The following is a 21,933-nucleotide window of genomic DNA, read 5'->3' as shown; positions in this document are numbered from 1 at the left end:
AGCCCTGACCACCCCTAGGTATTGAAACCATGGGCTGTACAGAGGCACAAGACTAGTCCGTGCGGCCCCCACTGCTCCACCAGTGCTCAGACTGCGGTGCTGCAAGGTGGCGGACGGTCCCTCTCCTCACCCCCTGAAGGGGTTAGATGGAGCTAGGGTCCCTGCACCGTCCTATTTTTATTTTATCAAAGACCACCCCACACACACACGCTGCGCTCAGGCTGAAGAGGATCATCGGTGAGGAGAGGGTCTGGGAGGGCTCTTGCGAAGACTTCGGGCTGCAGCCCACAGCGCGACCACTAGCCATGCAAGAGAGGGCGCAATCCGTCAGGCAGCAGCCTGGGTCAGGAACGCCGTGCCGGTCAGTAGCGCCTTTTTTTTGTGGTTCCGCCCCCGGGGCCGCGCATCACTTTCGGCGGCGGCAGTAAAAATCGAGGCCCTGGTTTCGGAGCGCGGCTAGGCCACAAAGCGGAAGTACCGCCCCTAGAGCGGTTTTTACAGACTGGCGTGCGCCACAGATGTCTGTGCGCGATTTAAAGGAAGCATCCAGGTCGGGGGGGGGGGGGGCGCAGGACTGGGGTAAGTGCTGCCCGAGAGGCCACGCTACAAGGGAAAACGAGGTGCTACCTCCTCCCGATATCCCCAGCAGCGGACAAATACAGCATGTCCGAAAAGGCAAAGACGCACACGTTCTTTTACGCTGCATGCATCTCTTGTCGGGCTGCGTTTCCGCGGGCGCAGAGCAAGCGTTTATGCAAAGCCTGCGAATCCAAACGTGCCCAGGAGCCCTCCCCTGCGACCGCGACCAATGTGTCAAATCCCCCGGAGTGGGCCCGATCACTGTCACAGTCCATGGCGTCGCTTTCGAGAGCAATAGAGTCCCTTCAAGCCCCAGATAGGGGCAGGGACAGTGTCTCGCCGCCTTTAGAGGGAACCTCCACCTCAATAGAGCCTCCGGCCTGCAGGGGCCACTCTCACTCCAGGCAGACCCGGAGGAAACGAATCCTCACGATGTCGCCCAGTCCATCCGGTGCCTTGGCATCCGTAAGCTCTGCTTCTCGCTCCCCGTCACCAGTGGTTGATAGCGAGCAGACCTCAGATTGCGACTCAGACGAGCCCCTTGACCTGGACACTCGGGTCACGTGAAACAGTGGACAGCCTCATAGAAGCCGTCAATCAGACCCTGGGGGTTGAGGATGATCCTGCAGCGGCTACGGGGCATAAGGTGGCATTTAAACGAGTGAAGCGGCGCACAGAATTTTTTCCTCTCACCCTGAGTTTGAGGACATAGTGCAGCGGCACAGAGAACGTCCAGACCAGCGTTTCTCGGGTCAAAGGGCACTCAAAGTGAGGTATCCGTTTGCTCCGTACCTCCGTAAAAAATGGATGGAATCCCCGATAGTGAATCCTCCGGTTTCACGCCTGGCCACTAAGACCCTGTTATCTGTCCCTACTGTTTCCTCGATTAAGGATCCCACGGACCGCCTTATTGAGAGCCTAGCTCGTCCAGTATATGAGGCTTCAGGGTCTGCACTCGCTACCTCGTTCGCAGCAACTTGGGTAGCTAAGGCTATGATATCATGGTTAGAAATATTAAACAAGGTCGCGCAGGAGCAGGATCTACCTGCAGAGATTTCGGAGGTCGCAGGTCACATGGCGATGGCCGGAGACTATGTAATTAATGCATCTTTGGATGCGGCAAATTGTTCAGCACTTGCTGCAGCTAATGCAATCTCTATCAGAAGAGCCCTGTGGTTGAGGACATGGCGAGCCGATTCTACTTCCAAGACGTCCTTGACTTCTCTGCCTTATCAGTACGGCAGCCTATTTGGGGAAAAGTTGGATCAACTTATCTCAGACTCCACAGGAGGAAAGAGCGGGTTTTTCCCTCAACAAAAGGTTAAACCGCTTTTTCGTCACCCGGTTCAGGCACGTTTTCGGGCTTTTCACAACCCCGGGTGGACTACGGGGTCCAATTCCGCCGCCTCAGGCCGCCCCAACCAGGATAGGGAGCGGCAGGTCTCATATAGAGCCAACCCATTGGGGAGAATGCGTGCTCAACTGGCCAGATCGAGGGGATCCAGATCCCAAAGATCATCGGCCAAATGACTCGAGGTCTTTACCAGACGACACCAGCAAGGTGGGCGGCCGCCTACTCTGTTTTCACCACGTTTGGGCCAACGTCGCTCACGACGCATGGGTAAAAGAATTGGTGTCCTCAGGTTACAAAATGGAATTTATCAAAGACCCCCCAAGACGATTTTTTCTTTCCCGGCTTCCCAGGGTAGATGCCCAGGCAAGGGCTCTATTGGGAGCCATCAAATTGCTCCAGCACAACTGAGTCATTATTCCAGTACCGTAACACGAAAGGGCTCACTGTTTCTATTCCAACCTTTTTGCGGTTCCCAAAAAGGACGGATCTGTCAGGCCTGTGTTGAACCTGAAGCTTCTTAACAGATTCATCAGGATCAGACATTTCCGGATGGAGTCTCTACGTTCATATTGGCCATGGAGCAGGGAGAATACTTGCCCTCAATAGACATCCAAGATGCATATCTGCATATTCCCATTTTTCCTCATCAGAGGTACCTACGCTTCGCCATCAACGGTCAACATTTTCAGTTCTTTGCGCTACCCTTCCGGCTAGCCACGGCTCCCAGAGTGTTCACAAAGGTTATGGCAGTTGTCATGGCCATACTGCATTCTCAAAGCAAAGTCGTCGTCCCTTATCTGGACGACCTCTTGGTCAAGGGCCCGTCAATACGGGCATGCGAGGAAAATGTCAGCATCACGCTGGATACTCTTGCCCGCTTAGGGTGGTTGGTCAATGCAAAGAAGTCATCCCTTGTGCCAGCTCAGAAGATCTCCTTCTTAGGAATGATCTTCGACACTTGCCGAGGATTGGTGATTCTCCCTCAGGAAAAGGTACTAGCTCTCCAGCAGGGAGTCCGGACACTTCGCCAACCAGTCCCTCATACCATCTGTGTTTGACTTCATGGCCATTGAATCTTGGATTCTAACCCAGGCAGGGTTCGGGAGCAAGGTGGTCGCTACAATGATTAGCGCCCGGAAGCCTGCTTCAGCACGAATTTACCACCACACCTGGAAGGTGTTCTTCGCGGTGTCGAAGCCGCGGTGTTTCTCCGCTGAGATTCTCGATTCCCAACATCTTGGCTTTCCTCCAGTCAGGGCTAGACTCGGGCTTGGCCCCAAGTTCCCTCAGGAGACAAATATCGGCCTTATCCGTCCTGTTCCAGCGCAGAATTGCTACCAATCTGCAGGTGAAGACTTTCATCCAGGGAGTCTCCCACTTGGTACCTCCCTATAAGGTGCCTATGGACGCTTGGGACCTTAACCTGGTCCTAAGTGTTCTGCAGGAAGCTCCTTTTGAATCGCTTCAGGATATCTCTTTGAGGTACCTTTCCTGGAAAGTGGTGTTCCTAGTGGCCATCACTTCTATAAGGCGGGTTTCGGAGCTGGCGGCCCTATCCTGCTGAGCTCCGTTCATCACTTTCCATAAGTATAAGGTGGTGCTCAGACCAGCCCCTCAGTTTCTGCCGAAGGTCGTGTCCTCTTTTCACATTAATGAAGATGTTGTCTTGCCTTCTTTTTGTCCAGCACCGGTGCACCGTGTGGAAAAAGCTCTTCACACGTTAGACCTGGTAAGAGCCCTCCGGAGGTACGTGTCGAGGACGGCACCCTTTCGTCAGACTGACACGCTGTTCGTGCTCCCCGAAGGGCGCAGGAAGGGACTCGCTGCCTCAAAATCGACCATAGCCAGATGGATTCGTTTGACTATTCAGGAGTCCTACCGCATTAGAGGCACGCCGATTCCAGCAGGGATCAGTGCGCACTCTACTCGGGCAGTGGGCACCTCTTGGGCGCTTCGGCATCAGGCTTCGACGGAACAGGTTTGCAAGGCAGCAACCTGGTCCAGCCTGCACACTTTTGCCAAGCATTATATCATCTATACTCAGGCCTTAGCGGATGCGAGCCTGGGTAGAAGGATTCTCCAAGCAGCAGTGGCGCACCTTTAAACAAGAGGTGCATGTAGCTTGGATCGGTGAGTTAACTCCCACCCTGGGACTGCTTTAGGACGTCCCATATTCTCTGTGTCCCCCAATGAGGCGACGGAGAAACAGGGATTTTTGTGATAAACTCACCGTAAAATCCTTTTCTCCGAGACGCTCATTGGGGGACACAGCACCCACCCTGATAGCCAGTTGGCTCTTGTTTTGTTTAAATTAATGTGTCTAATTTGATATAAGGATGGTGTTTTCCTTTGGACATGTTGTACCTGTATTGAAGTTGATTTTGTTGTCCTCCTACTGCTTTGGTACCAAACTGATTTCCGCCCACAATAGGGGCGAGGGTGTATACTGCGGAGGAGGAGCTATCCTCTTTTTTTCACGTAGTGTCAGCCTCCTAGCGGCAGAAGCATACACCCACAGTCTCTGTGTCCCCCAATGAGCGTCTCGGAGAAAAGGATTTTACGATGAGTTTATCACAAAAATCCCTGTTTCTTAGGCTGAGTGCAGACGTACTTTTTGGCCCTGCGGATTTTTCCGCGCAGAATGGAAGAAATCCGCAGGTCAAATGACCTGCATTTTTCCTGCTGATTTCTTCCATTTTTCATGCGGTTTTCTTGCGGTTTTTGTGCGGTTTTCCCCCTGCGGATTTGGTGACAGGGGAGATGGAAAACCGCACAAAAGAAGTAACATGCTGCGGATTTTGTACCGCGGAAACATCCGCAGCGTCTGCACAGCGTTTTTTTTACATTGATTTTAAGGCTACTGTACATCACAATGTGGATATGCAACGTTTCTGCGCGGTAAAATCCGCTGCGGAACCGCTGCAAATCTGCATCGTGTGCACACAGCCTTAATCTTCAGTCATCCTGTAGTAATGATGTGACCGCTGCAGTCTGCCCCTGGCCTCAGCACCGACGCTTGTTTGGTGCAGCCCCTGATGGCTGTGGTCAGTGATTGACTGCAGTGTTGATACGCACAACAGGGGAGTTATCTGTTAACTAATGGTTCTTTTATTATTTTATAACAATACCTGCTACCTTTTGGAAATCCCAAACTACCCTTTTAAAATGTAAGAAAATAATCTGGCAGTGGAGCAGTGTTTTTAGTGTTTTTACCATTTTTGATGGCTATTTGAACCACCCTTTCCAGGTTCTTTTAATCAGGTGATCATGATGGGTCTGCAGAATATATATCTATAATATTTTATTATTATTTTATTTTATTTTTTTTAATGATTGCAGTGAGAACATTTTCTCCATCACTATTTCAGTTATCCTCAATGAGTGTAGAAGTGACGGTCTCCGGGGTTGGATGGTTAGATAACTCATGAAGACTGATTGCTTTACATATCTTATCACTGATCTCCATTAAGGACTTTTCATGTTTTGTCTCTAGCTGCGTTTTTTCAGGACTGCATATCGGAGCAAGATCTGGATGAAATGAACATTGAAATAATCAGGAACACACTTTATAAGGTGAGTACAAATAATGTTTTCTCCGGGGTTTCCTGTAGTTGTAAGGGAAGAAGAGAAAGAAGATGATATTATGACTCCATTCCTAAATGTAACCCACATTCACATGGTCCTAGAGCAGTGATGGCACAGCTTCAAGAGACTGAGTGCCCAAACGGCCACCCAAACCCTTGGGGCTGACAGGCGCTGCTTCCCGGTGCTGGCGCAGTACTGTTCAAATGTATTCATGTTTGAAAGGCGCAAATACATTTGAACATGGGAAGAAGGGAGTGGCGTCTCCGGGGCCTGGCGTGCCCACAGGGAGGGCTCCGAGTCTCCCCTCTGGCACCACTGTCCTGGAATGTTACCAGGAGTATGTGCAGTAGAAGGATAGCCCAACCGTGCATGGTATAGGTTATCTCCAGGTCACAGCAGTGGAGCGTCACACTGCACATGCTGACAGGGACCCGTCCAATTATCACTTTAGGACAGAATATTTTAGTGTCTGCTGCCATTATACTTCCATGTTCCTCTCTAGATAAAATGAACTTAATTTGCTAATTAAAGGAATCTGTCACTAGGACCAACCCTCCTAAAACGTCTATATGGGCATGTAGGTTATAGGAAGCAGAATAAAGTGATACTGTGATATCTGAGAGCTGATGTCTTATTCCAGAGAAATCCACGTTTTCCTCAATATGTAAATGAGCTGTTAAGATCTATGGGTGGGACATAGCTCTCCCTAAGAATCTACCTCCAGGGCTTATTTTAAATGAAAGCTGGGGAGGACTGGGTCGGGGGAGGACTGGGTCGGGGGAGGACTGGGTCGGGGAGGACCTGTTTGAACTAACGAGGATTGTCATTGCTTATTTCAGTCTTCTCCATTCATGTCTGTCTGTCTTAAAGTGTGCGGCGAACTTTCAGTTAAATAATAGGTATCATTTATAAAAGAATCCATATTATAGATTGCTTTTTGGTTTCCAGGCTTACTTGGAGTCCTTCTACAAATTCTGTAATAGCCTCGGAGGCACAACCACAGACGTCATGCGTCCCATCCTTGAGGTACGGACTATGATACTATTAATGTCTAGTGATTGAGATGATGAATGTTGGAAAGTGTTATTTCAATTAACAATTCGCTTGAGAACATTGAAACCATTTTATTTTTTGTTAATTTGCAATGATAAATGGTGATAAAAATCACCTTTCCAAATACCCTTTTTCACTTTTGGTGAACACTACCCTAGTGCATATTGATGTGTGTCCACGGTTACAGACTGCAAGCAAACCTTGGGTATGCTGAGCCCAAAATCACCTATTAGTAAACTTCACCACTATAGTTTCTCCAATTTATTGATTTCCCTTTCCTCAGGCTTTAAGTATAAAGATACAGCAGGTGAAATTACACATGTCACCAATTTTCTAAGCATATATATTTCTAAAGGTGCTATTGACTTGAATTTCTCACCAGATGTAACGACCCAACCAATTCACACAAGCAAAGAAATCAAACCATAGATGTCCATAAATTGTGTAATAATGAGAAATGACACAGGGAAAAATATTAACACACTGAAATGTATTTAATACTTCATATACAGTGCCTTGCGAAAGTATTCGGCCCCCTGGAACTTTTCAATCTTTTCCCACATATGCTTCAAACATAACGATACCAAATGTAAATTTTTGGTGAAGAATCAACAACAAGTGGGACACAATTGTGAAGTTGAACTAAATTTATTGGTTATTTTAAATTTTTGTGGAAATTCAAAAACTGAAAAGTGGGCGTGCAATATTATTTGGACCCTTTACTTTCAGTGCAGCAAACTCACTCCAGAAGTTCATTGTGGATCTCTGAATGATCCAATGTTGTCCAATGACGATAAATATAATCCACCTGTGTGTATTCAAGTCTCCATATAAATGCACCTGCTCTGTGATGCTCTCTGTGCATCAAACAGAACCCTGAGACTATCATGAAGACCAAGGAACACAACAGGCAGGTCCGTGATACTGTTGTGGAGAAGTTTAAAGCTGGATTTGGATACAAAATGATTTCCAAAACTTTAAACATCACAAGGAGCACTGTGCCAGTGATCATATTGAAATGGAAGGAGTATCATACCACTGCAAATCTACCAAGACCCGGTCGTCCCTCTAAACTTTCATCTCAAACAAGGAGAAGACTGATCAGAGATGCAGCCAAGAAGCCCATGATCACTCTGGATGAACTGCAGAGATCTACAGCTGAGGTGGGACAGTCTGTCCATAGGACAATAATCAGTCGCACATTGCACAAATCTGGCCTTTATGGAAGAGCGGCAAGAAGAAAGCCATTTCTCAAAGATATCCATAAAAAGTGTTGCTTAAAGTTTGCAACAAGCCACCTGGGAGACACACCAAACGTGGAAGAAGGTGCTCTGGTCAGGTGAAACCAAAATCAAACTTTTTGTCAACCATGCCAAACGATATGTTTGGCGTAAAGGCAACACAGCTCATCACCCTGAACACACCATCCCCACTGTCAAACATGGTGGTGGCAGCTTCATGATTTGGGCCTGCTTTTCTTAAGCAGGGACAGGGAAGATGGATGGAGCCAAATACAGGACCATTCTTGAAGAAAACCTGTTGGAGTCTGCATAAGACCTGAGACTGGGACGGAGATTTGTCTTCCAGCAAGACAATGATCCCAAACATAAAGCAAAATCTACAATGGAATGGTTCACAAATATACGTATCCAGGTGTTAGAATGGCCAAGTCAAAGTCCAGACCTGAATCCAATCGAGAATCTGTGGAAAGAGTTAAAAATTGCTGTTCACAAACAATCTCCATCAAACCTCACTGAGCTCGGTCTATTTGCCAAGGAAGAATGGGCAAGAATTTCAGTCTCTCGATGTACAAAACTGATAGAGACATACCCCAAGCGACTTGCAGCTGTAATCGCAGCAAAAGGTGGCGCAACAAAGTATTAAGTTAAAGGGGCTGAATAATATTGCACGCCCCACTTTTCAGTTTTTGAATTTCCACAAAAATTTAAAATAACCAATAAATTTTGTTCAACTTCACAATTGTGTACCACTTGTTGTTGATTCTTCACCAAAAGTTTACATTTGGTATCTTTATGTTTGAAGCATGATATGTGGGAAAAGGTTGAAAAGTTCCAGGGGGGCGAATACTTTCGCAAGGCACTGTAAAAGCCTTTGTTTGTTGTATGTAGAAACTAGTCACATGCATTGCTCAGGTGTGATTTTTGCCTCACTCTTCCACACAAATACTCTTCAAATCTTGAAGGCTCCGTGGGCTCCCTCTATGAACTCTGAGCTTTAGTTCCTTCCATACATTTTCTATTGGATTCAGGTCAGGTGATTGGCTCGGCCATTCTAACAGCTTTATTTTCTTTTTCTGAAATCAATTGAGAGTTTCATTGGCTGTGTGTTTGTTATAATTGTCTTGCTGAAATGTCCACCCTTGTTTCTTCTTCATCATCTTGGTAGATGGCAGCAGATTTTTATCAAGAATGTCTCGGTACATTTCTCCATTCATCCTTCCTTCCATCATATGAAGTTTGCCAGTGCTGTATGCTGAAAAACAGCCTCACACCATGATGTTCCCACCTCCAGACTTCACTGTTGGTATGGTGTTTTGGAGGTTGTATGCAGTTCTTTTTTGGCCTCCAAATATAATGTGTTTTCAAAGAATTCAATTTTGGTCTGTCCTGACCAGACTGTATTGTCCCAGTATTTCACTGGATTGTCTAAATGTTGTTGAGCAAACTTTAGACGCGCTTGTACATCCTTTTTGTTCAGTAATGGAGTCTAAGGCTAGTTTCACATTTGCGTTTTCGTGCGTAGCGCATCGTGCGCAAGCAAGCATACACATGCAAAAACACATGCAAACGCAGCGTTTTTTATACGCATCAGCGTATGCATGACGACAAAAAACACAGCGTTTGCATGCATTTTTGCATGCGTTTGCGTTTTTTATGCACTTCACTCTCCACTTGTGCCAGTTCACCAGGGGCCGGTTGGTATTCCTCTCCAGAAGACATGCTGCAATAAAAAAGACACATTAGTACATAATAAATTGAGAAAAAAAGAAATACAGACATTAGATTTTACACTCACATTATCACACTTGCTGATAGTCTCCAAGGTCCTTCTGTCTTGCAGGCTGTAGAGTAGTGGACTGCCAGTGCCAACACCTTCTTTTTATATACACTACCCCCCAAACAATGTTTCTTTCTGTAGGGGGTGGTTTAAACCAGTGTCTAGATTTGTTTACTCAAAAAACGCATGCGTATGCATATCCATGTATACGCCTGCGATCCCATAGACTGTAATGTGTTGTTTTGACGCATTCCGTGCGCAAGCGTACGCATGCGTTTTTTTGCCATCTTTGGACGGACCCAAAAATGCAACATGTTGCGTTCGGCGCGTCTAGACGCACACCTGGAAAAAACGCATGCGTACGAAAATGCAAATGAACGCATGCAAACGCAAGATCATGCGTACGCCATGTTAAAGAGAGGTACGCATGCAGATCGATGCGCTGCACACGAAAATGCAAATGTGAAACTAGCCTTACGTAGTGAGCGTGCCACAGGTGGTTCTTGGCTCTTGGACAACTCTTCTGAAAATTATTTTCACTCCATTGTCTGAAATCTTGCGGAGAGCTCCTGGTCGTGACCGGTTTATGGTCAGATTATGATCTTTCCACTTCCGTATAATGACCCTAAAAGTTCTGGAACGCTCAGTATTTAGAAACTCTTCTGTAACCAGTACCATCAGCATGTTTTGCAACAATAAGGTTGCAAAGATCTTGAGAAGGTTCACTGGGTTTACCCTATATTAGATGTTTCTTGTGTGGCACCTTAGTAATGAGACACCTTGTTACTGGCCATCAGTCTAAGTGGCAGGATTGTTTTCTAATTACTGATTTCAGCTGGTGTCATGACTTTCCATGGCTTTTTGCACCTCTCTTGCTTCACGTGTTCAATACTTTTTCCCTGTGTCATTTCTCATTATTACACACAACTTAATTTACGGTTTGATTTTTTTGCCTGTGTGGATTGGATGGGTTGTTACTGAAATCTGCTGAAAATTTCACATCAATTGCACCTTGAGAAATACATTTACTTGGAAAATTGGTGACGTGTTCAGTGCTTATTTTACCCGCAGTATATAATAGAATAAAGTTGAATGAACATGCCAGGATTGGCCGATCATTTAATATAAGTAGTGGGATCTCCCACCTCCCCTCCAACAGGTGAGGTCAGGGGAGATGAGGATTGACATGTTCAAATGCAAACCTCAAATTCTTTTGTTAGTGGGAGAAAAGTTTCTGAGAGCGTCTCTCTCCTCTCTTGCCATTCAAAACACTTGGAACGCTGTGCCAAGTCGAACAGTTATGGGTGTAGGTCAGGGGAGATGCCTTTGGTTGACTTCTGTCTAAAATAGCACCTTAAAGGGAATCCGTCAGCAGCTTTTTTGCTTTGTAATCTGAGGGCAGCATGAGACATATGTCATGGATGTGTTACTTCTTAGTCTGTATGCTGTTGTTTTCTTACAATGAATGTTTTATCAGCAGTTGATAATCACTGCCTGGACTACAGCTCATGTGAGCCCTAATTTGACAACGCCCCTTCCTTTGATAAGCAGCTTGCTATCAATAGACAATGTACATGGATAGTTGGTGTGGGCACGGTTCGCTTTCTGAGGTCTGAGACAACTTGGTCAACTAAGTGATACATCGTTGGAATCGGGACCTTTTTTCTTACATTGTGCTGCTTTCTGATGCGGTTGCAAAAGCCTTTGTGACAGATTCCCATTAAGGCTATTTTTCTCCCAACCTATCAGTTATGTAACTAAGCTTGTTGGAAAGCCCATTTCCCGTGGAGGATCATCCATTTGTGTAGCCCTCAAGCTAGGAACTCGCTGCATTTGTGACCACTGTCAGACACATTGACTCAGGAGGTCTTCTCCAGACGGTGGTCATATTCTGGATGAGTGGCGAGGCATCTGTCCGACGTGGGGACACATTGTAAAAATAAAATTTATACTGTATGCTATACATTTTTTGCTGTGCCTCTGTATAAAGAAAAGCACAGTCTGCTGCACTTTATGAAGTAGAACAAATGATATGTGCTTTTGGCCTCCTTCTTGAAAATGGAGCTCCAACTGCGTCATTGCACGTAGCCATAGGCTTGGTGCAGACTGGCGTATTTCGTGGTCCGTTTTTGGACCAGAATGAACATGGGTTTCAAAATTCTCATCCTCGTATGTGCCTAAGAGACTAAGTTGGGGTCAAGAGACCAACGGACTGACCAGGCAATGCAGTTCATATATTGACCTTGACCCATGCCGGTCTGAATCTGGCCTTACACTGGTGGATATGGCATATATGCTGATTATAGGCCTGATCCGTATTGCATAAATTCTAGACTAATCTTGTCCTTCTGTCATATGTCCTGTATAATAACTATTGTGGGAAGAAAACCAGGAGACGCATGTGACAATACAAGCCATGCAAGATGTCTGGAAGTGTTGTCATAGTAAGTATAAGTAGCAGTGCCTGCAAGCATCGAGCCTCATGATATGATGATGTTTGTTTTACAGTTTGAAGCGGACCGCCGGGCGTTTATAATCACAATTAATTCATTTGGCACCGAGCTCTCGAAAGAAGACCGTGCCAAGTTGTTCCCTCACTGCGGTAAATTGTACCCTGAAGGGTTGGCCCAGTTGGCGAGAGCAGATGACTACGAACAGGTCAAAACAGTAGCTGACTACTACCCTGTAAGTACATGTTACATTCCTGTTATTCCTGGCAGAGCAGGGTTCTTCATACGTGTAGATCCTGTAGACTTTCTTTACCAAGGACATACGAGTTACGTACATACAGATTATAGGCTAAACCACTCAATGTCAGTCAGCTGCTGCTGAGGCCTGCAGGACACTGGCATGAACTCAGAAGACAGGGCATAAATCCTGGATAGCATTGTTCGGTCAGTCATTGGGCTGTCTCTCCCGACTTTCAGATAAATCTCTTCTAGTCGCAACTTATATCTTAGGGAGCAGAAGGATCCGCTGTCCAAGATCGGACATGCCAGATCCTAATCTCTCCCCGGCATCGTCTGTTGTTGGCGATTCAGGAGGCCTCCATATACATTAGTCCGTCAGCCAAACCTGTCAATAACGGTGGGTTCTGCTGATATTAGCCTAAGGGGGCTTTACAATACTCTTACACTCTATTCACCGATATCATCAATTTTCTCGTCGGTCTTGACCAGCGCACGTAGTAGGAGTCAGGCACTCCTGATTCATTAAGAGGCAGCCGCGTGCGCCTCCATGTGCCGCACCTGAAGTCTTACTCCAGATTTCTCTCGTTCGTAATGCCATGGCTCCTCATGAAATAGACGAGATCTGGCATCATGCCTCAGAGTTGTGCAAAAATTTAGCGACTTTTTAAAGCAATTTCTGCTGTGATGAATTGGAGCCTCTATCGCTCATCTTTTTCTTTGGCGGTCACCTTCTTGTCGTCTCTCTCTTTCATGTTCCGCTGTTTGGTTTTTCTCTCCTTTAGCCCGTTATTTCTCACTTGTCTGTCTCTATTTCTCTCTCATCTCATCAACATTCTTCAGTAGTAAGATATATTCCATTTTTTTCCCCCTTTTTCTTATGCAATCGGCGAGTTTGGCAAATGTTTGTCGAATGTGTTTGGGGGCCTTTAGAATGGAGCAGGGCACATGCTCGACTACTCACCCGTTCTAGCCATTGATGGGGGTCTCGCTCTGATCTAACAATATAAGTGATAATTACTGTAGACCAGGATACCGTTTAGACATTTATGTGCATATTGTACCGTGTGGCTGCCGCTTCACATGCACTTTACTTTTCTCAGGAGTACAAGCTGCTGTTTGAAGGCGCAGGAAACAACCCTGGAGATAAAACGCTGGAAGACAGATTCTTCGAACACGAGGTAACCATAGGATGAGGGAAGCGATGGCTATGTAGCTTCAGAGCTGGCAGCTGCAGAAAAAAAAAGCCGCTCAATGTCTGGTACGCCAGACCCATTAAGATTTGGCAGAGCTGCGGCCGAACTTCTCTGGTTCTTCATTAGGAAATGATGAGATCCAGATGAAGGGTTTTATCCTCCTCGCTATTTCTGTTCTGCTCTTGGCCTACAGTCTTGCTTTTTTTTTTTTGCAGCTGGTTTTGTACTATGAAATCTCATTTTTTGTCGTTACCCCTGGTTGTCATGGTATAAAAGGAACCATCTGCTTCTTTGCTGAGTGTGGGGTTTTTTTTCCTTCTCCAGTATCGAATGTCTGTTCTGATCATTTGGAAACAACGTGCCTTTAGCACCTGCATTACATCGAGGTCAGGAACATGCGCGCTGTTAGCCAATGTTTCTGTACTCCAGGGGTATATGGGCTCATTACCATTCTAAATGTAATCTGTACACTGTTGCATCATCGACCATGTGGCCCAGATGGCGGACTGAATCGCGAAGGTGATGTCGATTGTGAAGGAGAGCCTCCTTCAAGCACAAGAGGCCCAGGCAAGGGTCTACATTCGGGTAGGGAGGTTGAGACAGTTTAGCCCTGGAGACTGGGTATTGCTCTTGGTACCCACAGTCGAAAGTAAATTTCTGGCCAAGTGGCAGGAGCCATACGAGATGGTCGAAAAATTGAGTGACGTAAACTACAAGGTCCACCAGCCAGGGAGAAGAAAGCCGTACCTAGTGTACCACAGTACCCTGCTCATACCGTGGCGAGAAAGGGAATCGGTGGAAGCTACGTGTCTGTGGGCCAATCCTAAAGCCAGAGTCGAGGATGTCACAGTGGCAGAGATACTTTCCGTCCCAGAAGCAACAGTGCCGAGATCTGCTTCAGTGGAATCAAGACTGGTTTTTGTAGTTGCCAGGATGTACGCATGTTGTGGAGCATGAAATCCTGACGGAACCGCGTGTGCGGGTGAACCAAAAGCCGTATTGGATTCCCGTAGCCCACCACGAGGTGATCTTGAAGGAGTTGAGGAGTATGTTGAGCCTGGGCATCATCGAGAAATCAAAGAGCGGCTGGTCCAGCCCCATTGTCTTGGTAGCAAAACGTGATGTAGAATGGCTCTTTTGTAATGATTACAGGAAGCTAAATGATGTAGGCAAATTCGACGGGTATCTGATGCCCTGCATTGATGAACTCCTTTTGAGAGACTAGGGTCAAATCCTCCTGTCCCAAAGTGCCAAGGAGAAGATTGCCTTCTAGACGCCTGACTGTTGCTTTCAGTAGACCAGGATACTGTTTGGGCTGAAAGGAACCCCAGCTACCTTGCAGAGGGCCATGGACCGGAACCTAGCTCCTCACAAAAAGTATGTTACAGCCTACCTGGATGACATTTTGATCTTCATCCCGTATTGGGGAAGTCAGCTGAAGAAGGTTAAGGTGGTACTGTATGCGCTGAGGAAGGCTGGGTTTAACATAAAGCCAAAGAACGGCGCTATGGGGAAAGAAGAGGCAAAATACTTGGGCTACATCATTTGGGCGAAATAAAGCCGCAAGTGAAGAAGGTGGAGGCAATCCGGGATTGGCCACAACCTCCAAGAAGCAGGATAGGGTGTTTCTGGGAATTGTGGGATACTATCGGCGATTTATCCCAAATTTCATCCTGATAGCTGCCCCCTGACTGATCTTACAGGCAGGACGACGTCGATGGACAAATGGTTCTCTGAAGCGGAGATGGCGTTTCAGGAATTGAAGCTCGCCCTATGTAAACAGTCGGTCTTCGTCTATCCTGACTTCAGTAAGGGAGCTCGCATTTTTTAGGGAGTATATGCCTACAGGAGGCGGTGCCTCAGATGCAGTCTACTATGTCTGAGTATCTGCCTCCTGTAGGCGTACAGTCCCCAAAAAAGTGCACCGCAGAGCGAACATCGCTCTGTCTATTAGCCCCGTTGGTGCCTGCGTCTGGACCTCAATTTGCAGGGCATTTCGGATATGTGCTCCTACGGGGACACAGAACGCAATGTGAAAACACCCTAAGTATCCTTGGTCCAGACGAATGCCTCCAAGGTCTGTTCGGGAGCTGTACTGTCCCAGGAAATAGATGAGGACGAACATCCAGTCCTATACTTGAAAAAAATTCCCCTCCTGTGAAAAGAACTATGCCATCTTAGAGAAATAGTTCTTGGGCATCAAATGGACAATTGACACGCTGAGGTACTACCTGTTAGGCCGGAAGTTTAGGCTAGTGTCAGAGCATGCACCCCTGCGATGGATGAGGGACAGTAACTGGAATAATGCCCTTGTGACTAGGTGGTTTCTAGAGCACCAGGACTTTAGTTTTCATAAATCAAAAAAGACACGTCACTCCGAAATATAATCGGGAGGTGCACGGAGAAGGGGTACCAATCCCAGAAAATTGCAGAAGAAAAAATCCGTCACTCTCAAGGCAAAAAAAATCACTTTTTATTTTTTCAAACAGGAATCCAAAAAGGTTTATTATACTGTAACGTTTCAGTCTCAAATAAGACCTTCTTCAGACTGAATAGACAGAAACAAACAAATAATACATAAATAAATAATAATCAGTCAGTGTGAACTGGTTTACACACACATATATATATATATATATATATATATATATACTATGAAATCTAATGCATCACGTATTGATAAAGAGACAGAAACAAATGGGTACTAAAACCCCAATCCAGAGGTATTTTCATATCAAAGAATTTCAAAAGAAAATCTGTCCCAAGAAAAAGGGATATCACGAAAAAAGGAACAATTCACAAGAACAAGACAAAAAACAAGTATAAGCCTATCAGGCATAGTACAGATTTCAGGAAATGTGGTCAATCTGAGTTACAGCAATAATTAATTCATGTGTAGACATTGTGAACCATATGACTCTATATTGATTAGGGGACAACTAGTGGAGGGGTATGGAAAAAGCTGAATTGAATCTCAGCATATCTTAGAATCGTAAGGATATATCAAAAAATGTATGACTGATGGAAAAAATGAGATACCTCCAACAAGAAAAAAAGGAGAACAAAAGAGAAAAAAAAGGAAGGGGAAAAAAATGCAAAAGTACATTTCATTCGTTATAATATAGAGAGCCTCTTACTCTTATAAACCTCAACATCTGCCCCGTGTGTTCCCTTTACGCGACGCTGTGTGGTGTAGAACACATGATAGGATTAGATACGCGGCACTGTGTGGTGTAGAACACATGATAGGATTAGATGCGCGGCACTGTGTGGTGTAGAACACATGATAGGATTAGATACGCAGCACTGTGTGGTGTAGAACACATGATAGGATTAGATACGCGGCACTGTGTGGTGTAGAACACGTGATAGGATTAGATACGCGGCACTGTGTGGTGTAGAACACATGATAGGATTAGATACGCGGCACTGTGTGGTGTAGAACACATGATAGGATTAGATACGCAGCACTGAGTGGTGTAGAACACATGATAGGATTAGATACGCGGCACTGTGTGGTGTAGAACACGTGATAGGATTAGATACGCGGCACTGTGTGGTGTAGAACACATGATAGGATTAGATACGCGGCACTGTGTGGTGTAGAACACATGATAGGATTAGATGCGTGGCACTGTGTGGTGTAGAACACATGATAGGATTAGATGCGTGGCACTGTGTGGTGTAGAACACATGATAGGATTAGATACGCGGCACTGTGTGGTGTAGAACACATGATAGGATTAGATACGCGGCACTGTGTGGTGTAGAACACATGATAGGATTAGATACGCGGCACTGTGTGATGTAGCATACATGATAGGATTAGATACACGGCACTGTGTGGTGTAGAACACATGATAGGATTAGATACACGGCACTGTGTTGTGTAGAACACGTGATAGGATTAGATACGCGGCACTGTGTGGTGTAGAACACATGATAGGATTAGATACGTGGCACTGTGTGGTGTAGAACACATGATAGGATTAGATACGCGGCACTGTGTGGTGTAGAACACATGATAGGATTAGATACACGGCACTGTGTGGTGTAGAACACATGATAGGATTAGATACACGGCACTGTGGTATAGAACACATGATAGGATTAGATACGGTGCACTGAATAGTGTAGCATACGTGATAGGATTAGATACACGGCACTGTGTGGTGTAGAACACATGATAGGATTAGATACACGGCACTGTGGTATAGAACACATGATAGGATTAGATACGGTGCACTGAATAGTGTAGCATACGTGATAGGATTAGATACACAGCACTGTGTGGTGTAGAACACATGATAGGATTAGATACGTGGCACTGTGTGGTGTAGAACACATGATAGGATTAGATACGGTGCACTGAATAGTGTAGCATACATGATAGGATTAGATACGTGGCACTGTGTGGTGTAGAACACATGATAGGATTAGATACGGTGCACTGAATAGTGTAGCATACATGATAGGATTAGATACACGGCACTGTGTGGTGTAGAACACATGATAGGATTAGATACACAGCACTGTGTGGTGTAGAACACATGATAGGATTAGATACACGGCACTGTGTGGTGTAGAACACATGATAGGATTAGATACACGGCACTGTGTGGTGTAGAACGCATGATAGGATTAGATACACGGCACTGTGTGGTGTAGAACACATGATATGATTAGATACGCAGCACTGTGTGGTGTAGAACACATGATAGGATTAGATACGGTGCACTGAATAGTGTAGCATACGTGATAGGATTAGATACACGGCACTGTGTGTTGTAGAACACGTGATAGGATTAGATACACGGCACTGTGGTGTAGAACACATGATAGGATTAGATACACGGCACTGTGTGGTGTAGAACACATGATAGGATTAGATACATGGCACTGTGTGGTGTAGAACACATGATAGGATTAGATACGCGGCACTGCGTGATGTAGCATACGTGATAGGATTAGATACGCGGCACTGTGGTGTAGAACACATGATACGATTAGATACGTGGCACTGTGTGGTGTAGAACACATGATAGGATTAGATACATGGCACTGTGTGGTGTAGAACACGATAGGATTAGATACGCGGCACTGAATAGTGTAGCATACATGATAGGATTAGATACGCGGCACTGTGTGATGTAGCATACATGATAGGATTAGATACGCAGCACTGTGTGGTGTAGAACACATGATAGGATTAGATACGCAGCACTGAATAGTGTAGCATACATGATAGGATTAGATACGCGGCACTGTGTGGTGTAGAACACATGATAGGATTAGATACGCGGCACTGAATAGTGTAGCATACATGATAGGATTAGATACGCGGCACTGTGTGGTGTAGAACACATGATAGGATTAGATACACGGCACTGTGGTATAGAACACATGATAGGATTAGATACGCGGCACTGTGTGGTGTAGAACACATGATAGGATTAGATACGCGGCACTGAATAGTGTAGCATACATGATAGGATTAGATACGCGGCACTGTGTGGTGTAGAACACATGATAGGATTAGATACACGGCACTGTGGTATAGAACACATGATAGGATTAGATACGGTGCACTGAATAGTGTAGCATACGTGATAGGATTAGATACACAGCACTGTGTGGTGTAGAACACATGATAGGATTAGATACATGGCACTGTGTGGTGTAGAACACATGATAGGATTAGATACATGGCACTGTGTGGTGTAGAACACGATAGGATTAGATACGCGGCACTGTGTGGTGTAGAACACATGATAGGATTAGATACGCGGCACTGTGTGGTGTAGAACACATGATAGGATTAGATACGCGGCACTGAATAGTGTAGCATACATGATAGGATTAGATACGCGGCACTTTGTGGTGTAGAACACATGATAGGATTAGATACGCGGCACTGTGTGGTGTAGAACACATGATAGGATTAGATACGCGGCACTGTGTGGTGTAGAACACATGATAGGATTAGATACGCGGCACTGTGTGGTGTAGAACACATGATAGGATTAGATACGCGGCACTGAATAGTGTAGCATACATGATAGGATTAGATACGCGGCACTGTGTGGTGTAGAACACATGATAGGATTAGATACGCGGCACTGAATAGTGTAGCATACATGATAGGATTAGATACGCGGCACTGTGTGGTGTAGAACACATGATAGGATTAGATACACGGCACTGTGGTATAGAACACATGATAGGATTAGATACGCGGCACTGTGTGGTGTAGAACACATGATAGGATTAGATACGCGGCACTGAATAGTGTAGCATACATGATAGGATTAGATACGCGGCACTGTGTGGTGTAGAACACATGATAGGATTAGATACACGGCACTGTGGTATAGAACACATGATAGGATTAGATACGGTGCACTGAATAGTGTAGCATACGTGATAGGATTAGATACACAGCACAGTGTGGTGTAGAACACATGATAGGATTAGATACATGGCACTGTGTGGTGTAGAACACGATAGGATTAGATACGCGGCACTGTGTGGTGTAGAACACATGATAGGATTAGATACGCGGCACTGTGTGGTGTAGAACACATGATAGGATTAGATACGCGGCACTGTGTGGTGTAGAACACATGATAGGATTAGATACGCGGCACTGAATAGTGTAGCATACATGATAGGATTAGATACGCGGCACTGTGTGGTGTAGAACACATGATAGGATTAGATACACGGCACTGTGGTATAGAACACATGATAGGATTAGATACGGTGCACTGAATAGTGTAGCATACGTGATAGGATTAGATACACAGCACTGTGTGGTGTAGAACACATGATAGGATTAGATACATGGCACTGTGTGGTGTAGAACACATGATAGGATTAGATACATGGCACTGTGTGGTGTAGAACACGATAGGATTAGATACGCGGCACTGTGTGGTGTAGAACACATGATAGGATTAGATACGCGGCACTGTGTGGTGTAGAACACATGATAGGATTAGATACGCGGCACTGTGTGGTGTAGAACACATGATAGGATTAGATACGCGGCACTGAATAGTGTAGCATACATGATAGGATTAGATACGCGGCACTTTGTGGTGTAGAACACATGATAGGATTAGATACGCGGCACTGTGTGGTGTAGAACACATGATAGGATTAGATACGCGGCACTGTGTGGTGTAGAACACATGATAGGATTAGATACGCGGCACTGTGTGGTGTAGAACACATGATAGGATTAGATACGCGGCACTGTGTGGTGTAGAACACATGATAGGATTAGATACATGGCACTGTGTGGTGTAGAACACATGATAGGATTAGATACGCGGCACTGTGTGGTGTAGAACACATGATAGGATTAGATACGCGGCACTGAATAGTGTAGCATACATGATAGGATTAGATACGCGGCACTTTGTGGTGTAGAACACATGATAGGATTAGATACGCGGCACTGAATAGTGTAGCATACATGATAGGATTAGATACGGTGCACTGCAGAATGCTGCATTAGATACGCTGTATTTTGCCATTATGGTTAGACACTGACAATATCTTTTGTATTGAAGCATCTAATGTGAGTGTAAGTTCAGCTGTAACATCACCTATTGTGATTGGTGGATCCTGTGATTTCAGTATAGTGACGTTACCTGTCACTGTCATCCTGCCTCTGATGATAAGGAACTTGCTGAAAACTCTCCCTGACACAACAGGAAGAGCCCTAAAAAATGCCCAGTGGCGAATGTGAAAACTGCAAGATAACTATAATCTCATATTATGAAATTTGTTAGCAGTTTATGCTGCAGATGTTGCTGTATTCAGTACGTTGGATGAAGTCTGCGGCAGTTATACATCAAAATCCGTTGTGCCTGTAATACATGTAGGGGATCTGATACAGATGTGTGGCGAAATCCATAGTGGGATATAGGACGGTATATATGGCGGGCTGCACGTATCTGCCTCATTATACAAGTACTGTCAGTGTGACTGCACCTTACAGCACAGGACACAAGAGCCTGATAATGCTGGTATTAGAGCAGTCAGTTTGACTGGGCTAATGAATAGACGTCTGAATACGAGATACATGAGGGAGTCTACTTTGCTTTTCAAAATGTACCCTACTTGTTTATTGTTTCCATGTGACTAAGGCCCCGAGGCTATGTGCTGAATATATAGATATTGTTATCAAAGTAGAGCAAAGAGAATCTGTCTCCAGGTGTTTTCACCTAATCTTTGTTACCATAATATAGTCGCAAAGACCCTGATTCCTGTGATGTGTCACTTATTGTGCTGCTTGCTTTAGCTTTTATAAAATCCCTACTTTATCTGCTTTACCAGTTCTCTGAGTTCTGGGCTCTTTGTAACCCCGCCCACACACCACTGATTGGCTAATTACGGTGTTCACCGTACATCGGTAGAAAGCTGCTAATCAGTGGTGTGGGCGCGGTTAAAC

At 45.4% G+C, this 21,933-nt stretch overlaps 1 protein-coding gene across 1 annotated transcript in view; it reads left to right on the top strand.

Moving 5' to 3' along the window:
• The window catches only part of ATP6V0D1 (ATPase H+ transporting V0 subunit d1), a 107,740-nt gene that overhangs the window by 78,200 nt on the left and 7,607 nt on the right, over positions 1-21,933 (top strand). The window contains exons 4-7 of the mRNA XM_073576206.1: positions 5,427-5,506; positions 6,467-6,544; positions 12,098-12,274; positions 13,380-13,457. Coding sequence (XP_073432307.1) covers positions 5,427-5,506; positions 6,467-6,544; positions 12,098-12,274; positions 13,380-13,457 — 413 coding nt within the window. The remainder of the gene's footprint in view (positions 1-5,426; positions 5,507-6,466; positions 6,545-12,097; positions 12,275-13,379; positions 13,458-21,933) is intronic.

This window comes from Dendrobates tinctorius, unplaced genomic scaffold (assembly GCF_039654945.1).
Source record: "Dendrobates tinctorius isolate UK_male_01 unplaced genomic scaffold, ASM3965494v1 ptg000047l, whole genome shotgun sequence".
Classification (NCBI taxonomy): Eukaryota; Metazoa; Chordata; class Amphibia; order Anura; family Dendrobatidae; genus Dendrobates; species Dendrobates tinctorius.
The sequence above is the reverse complement of the archived record's forward strand: the minus strand, read 5'-3'. Positions and strand labels throughout refer to the sequence as shown.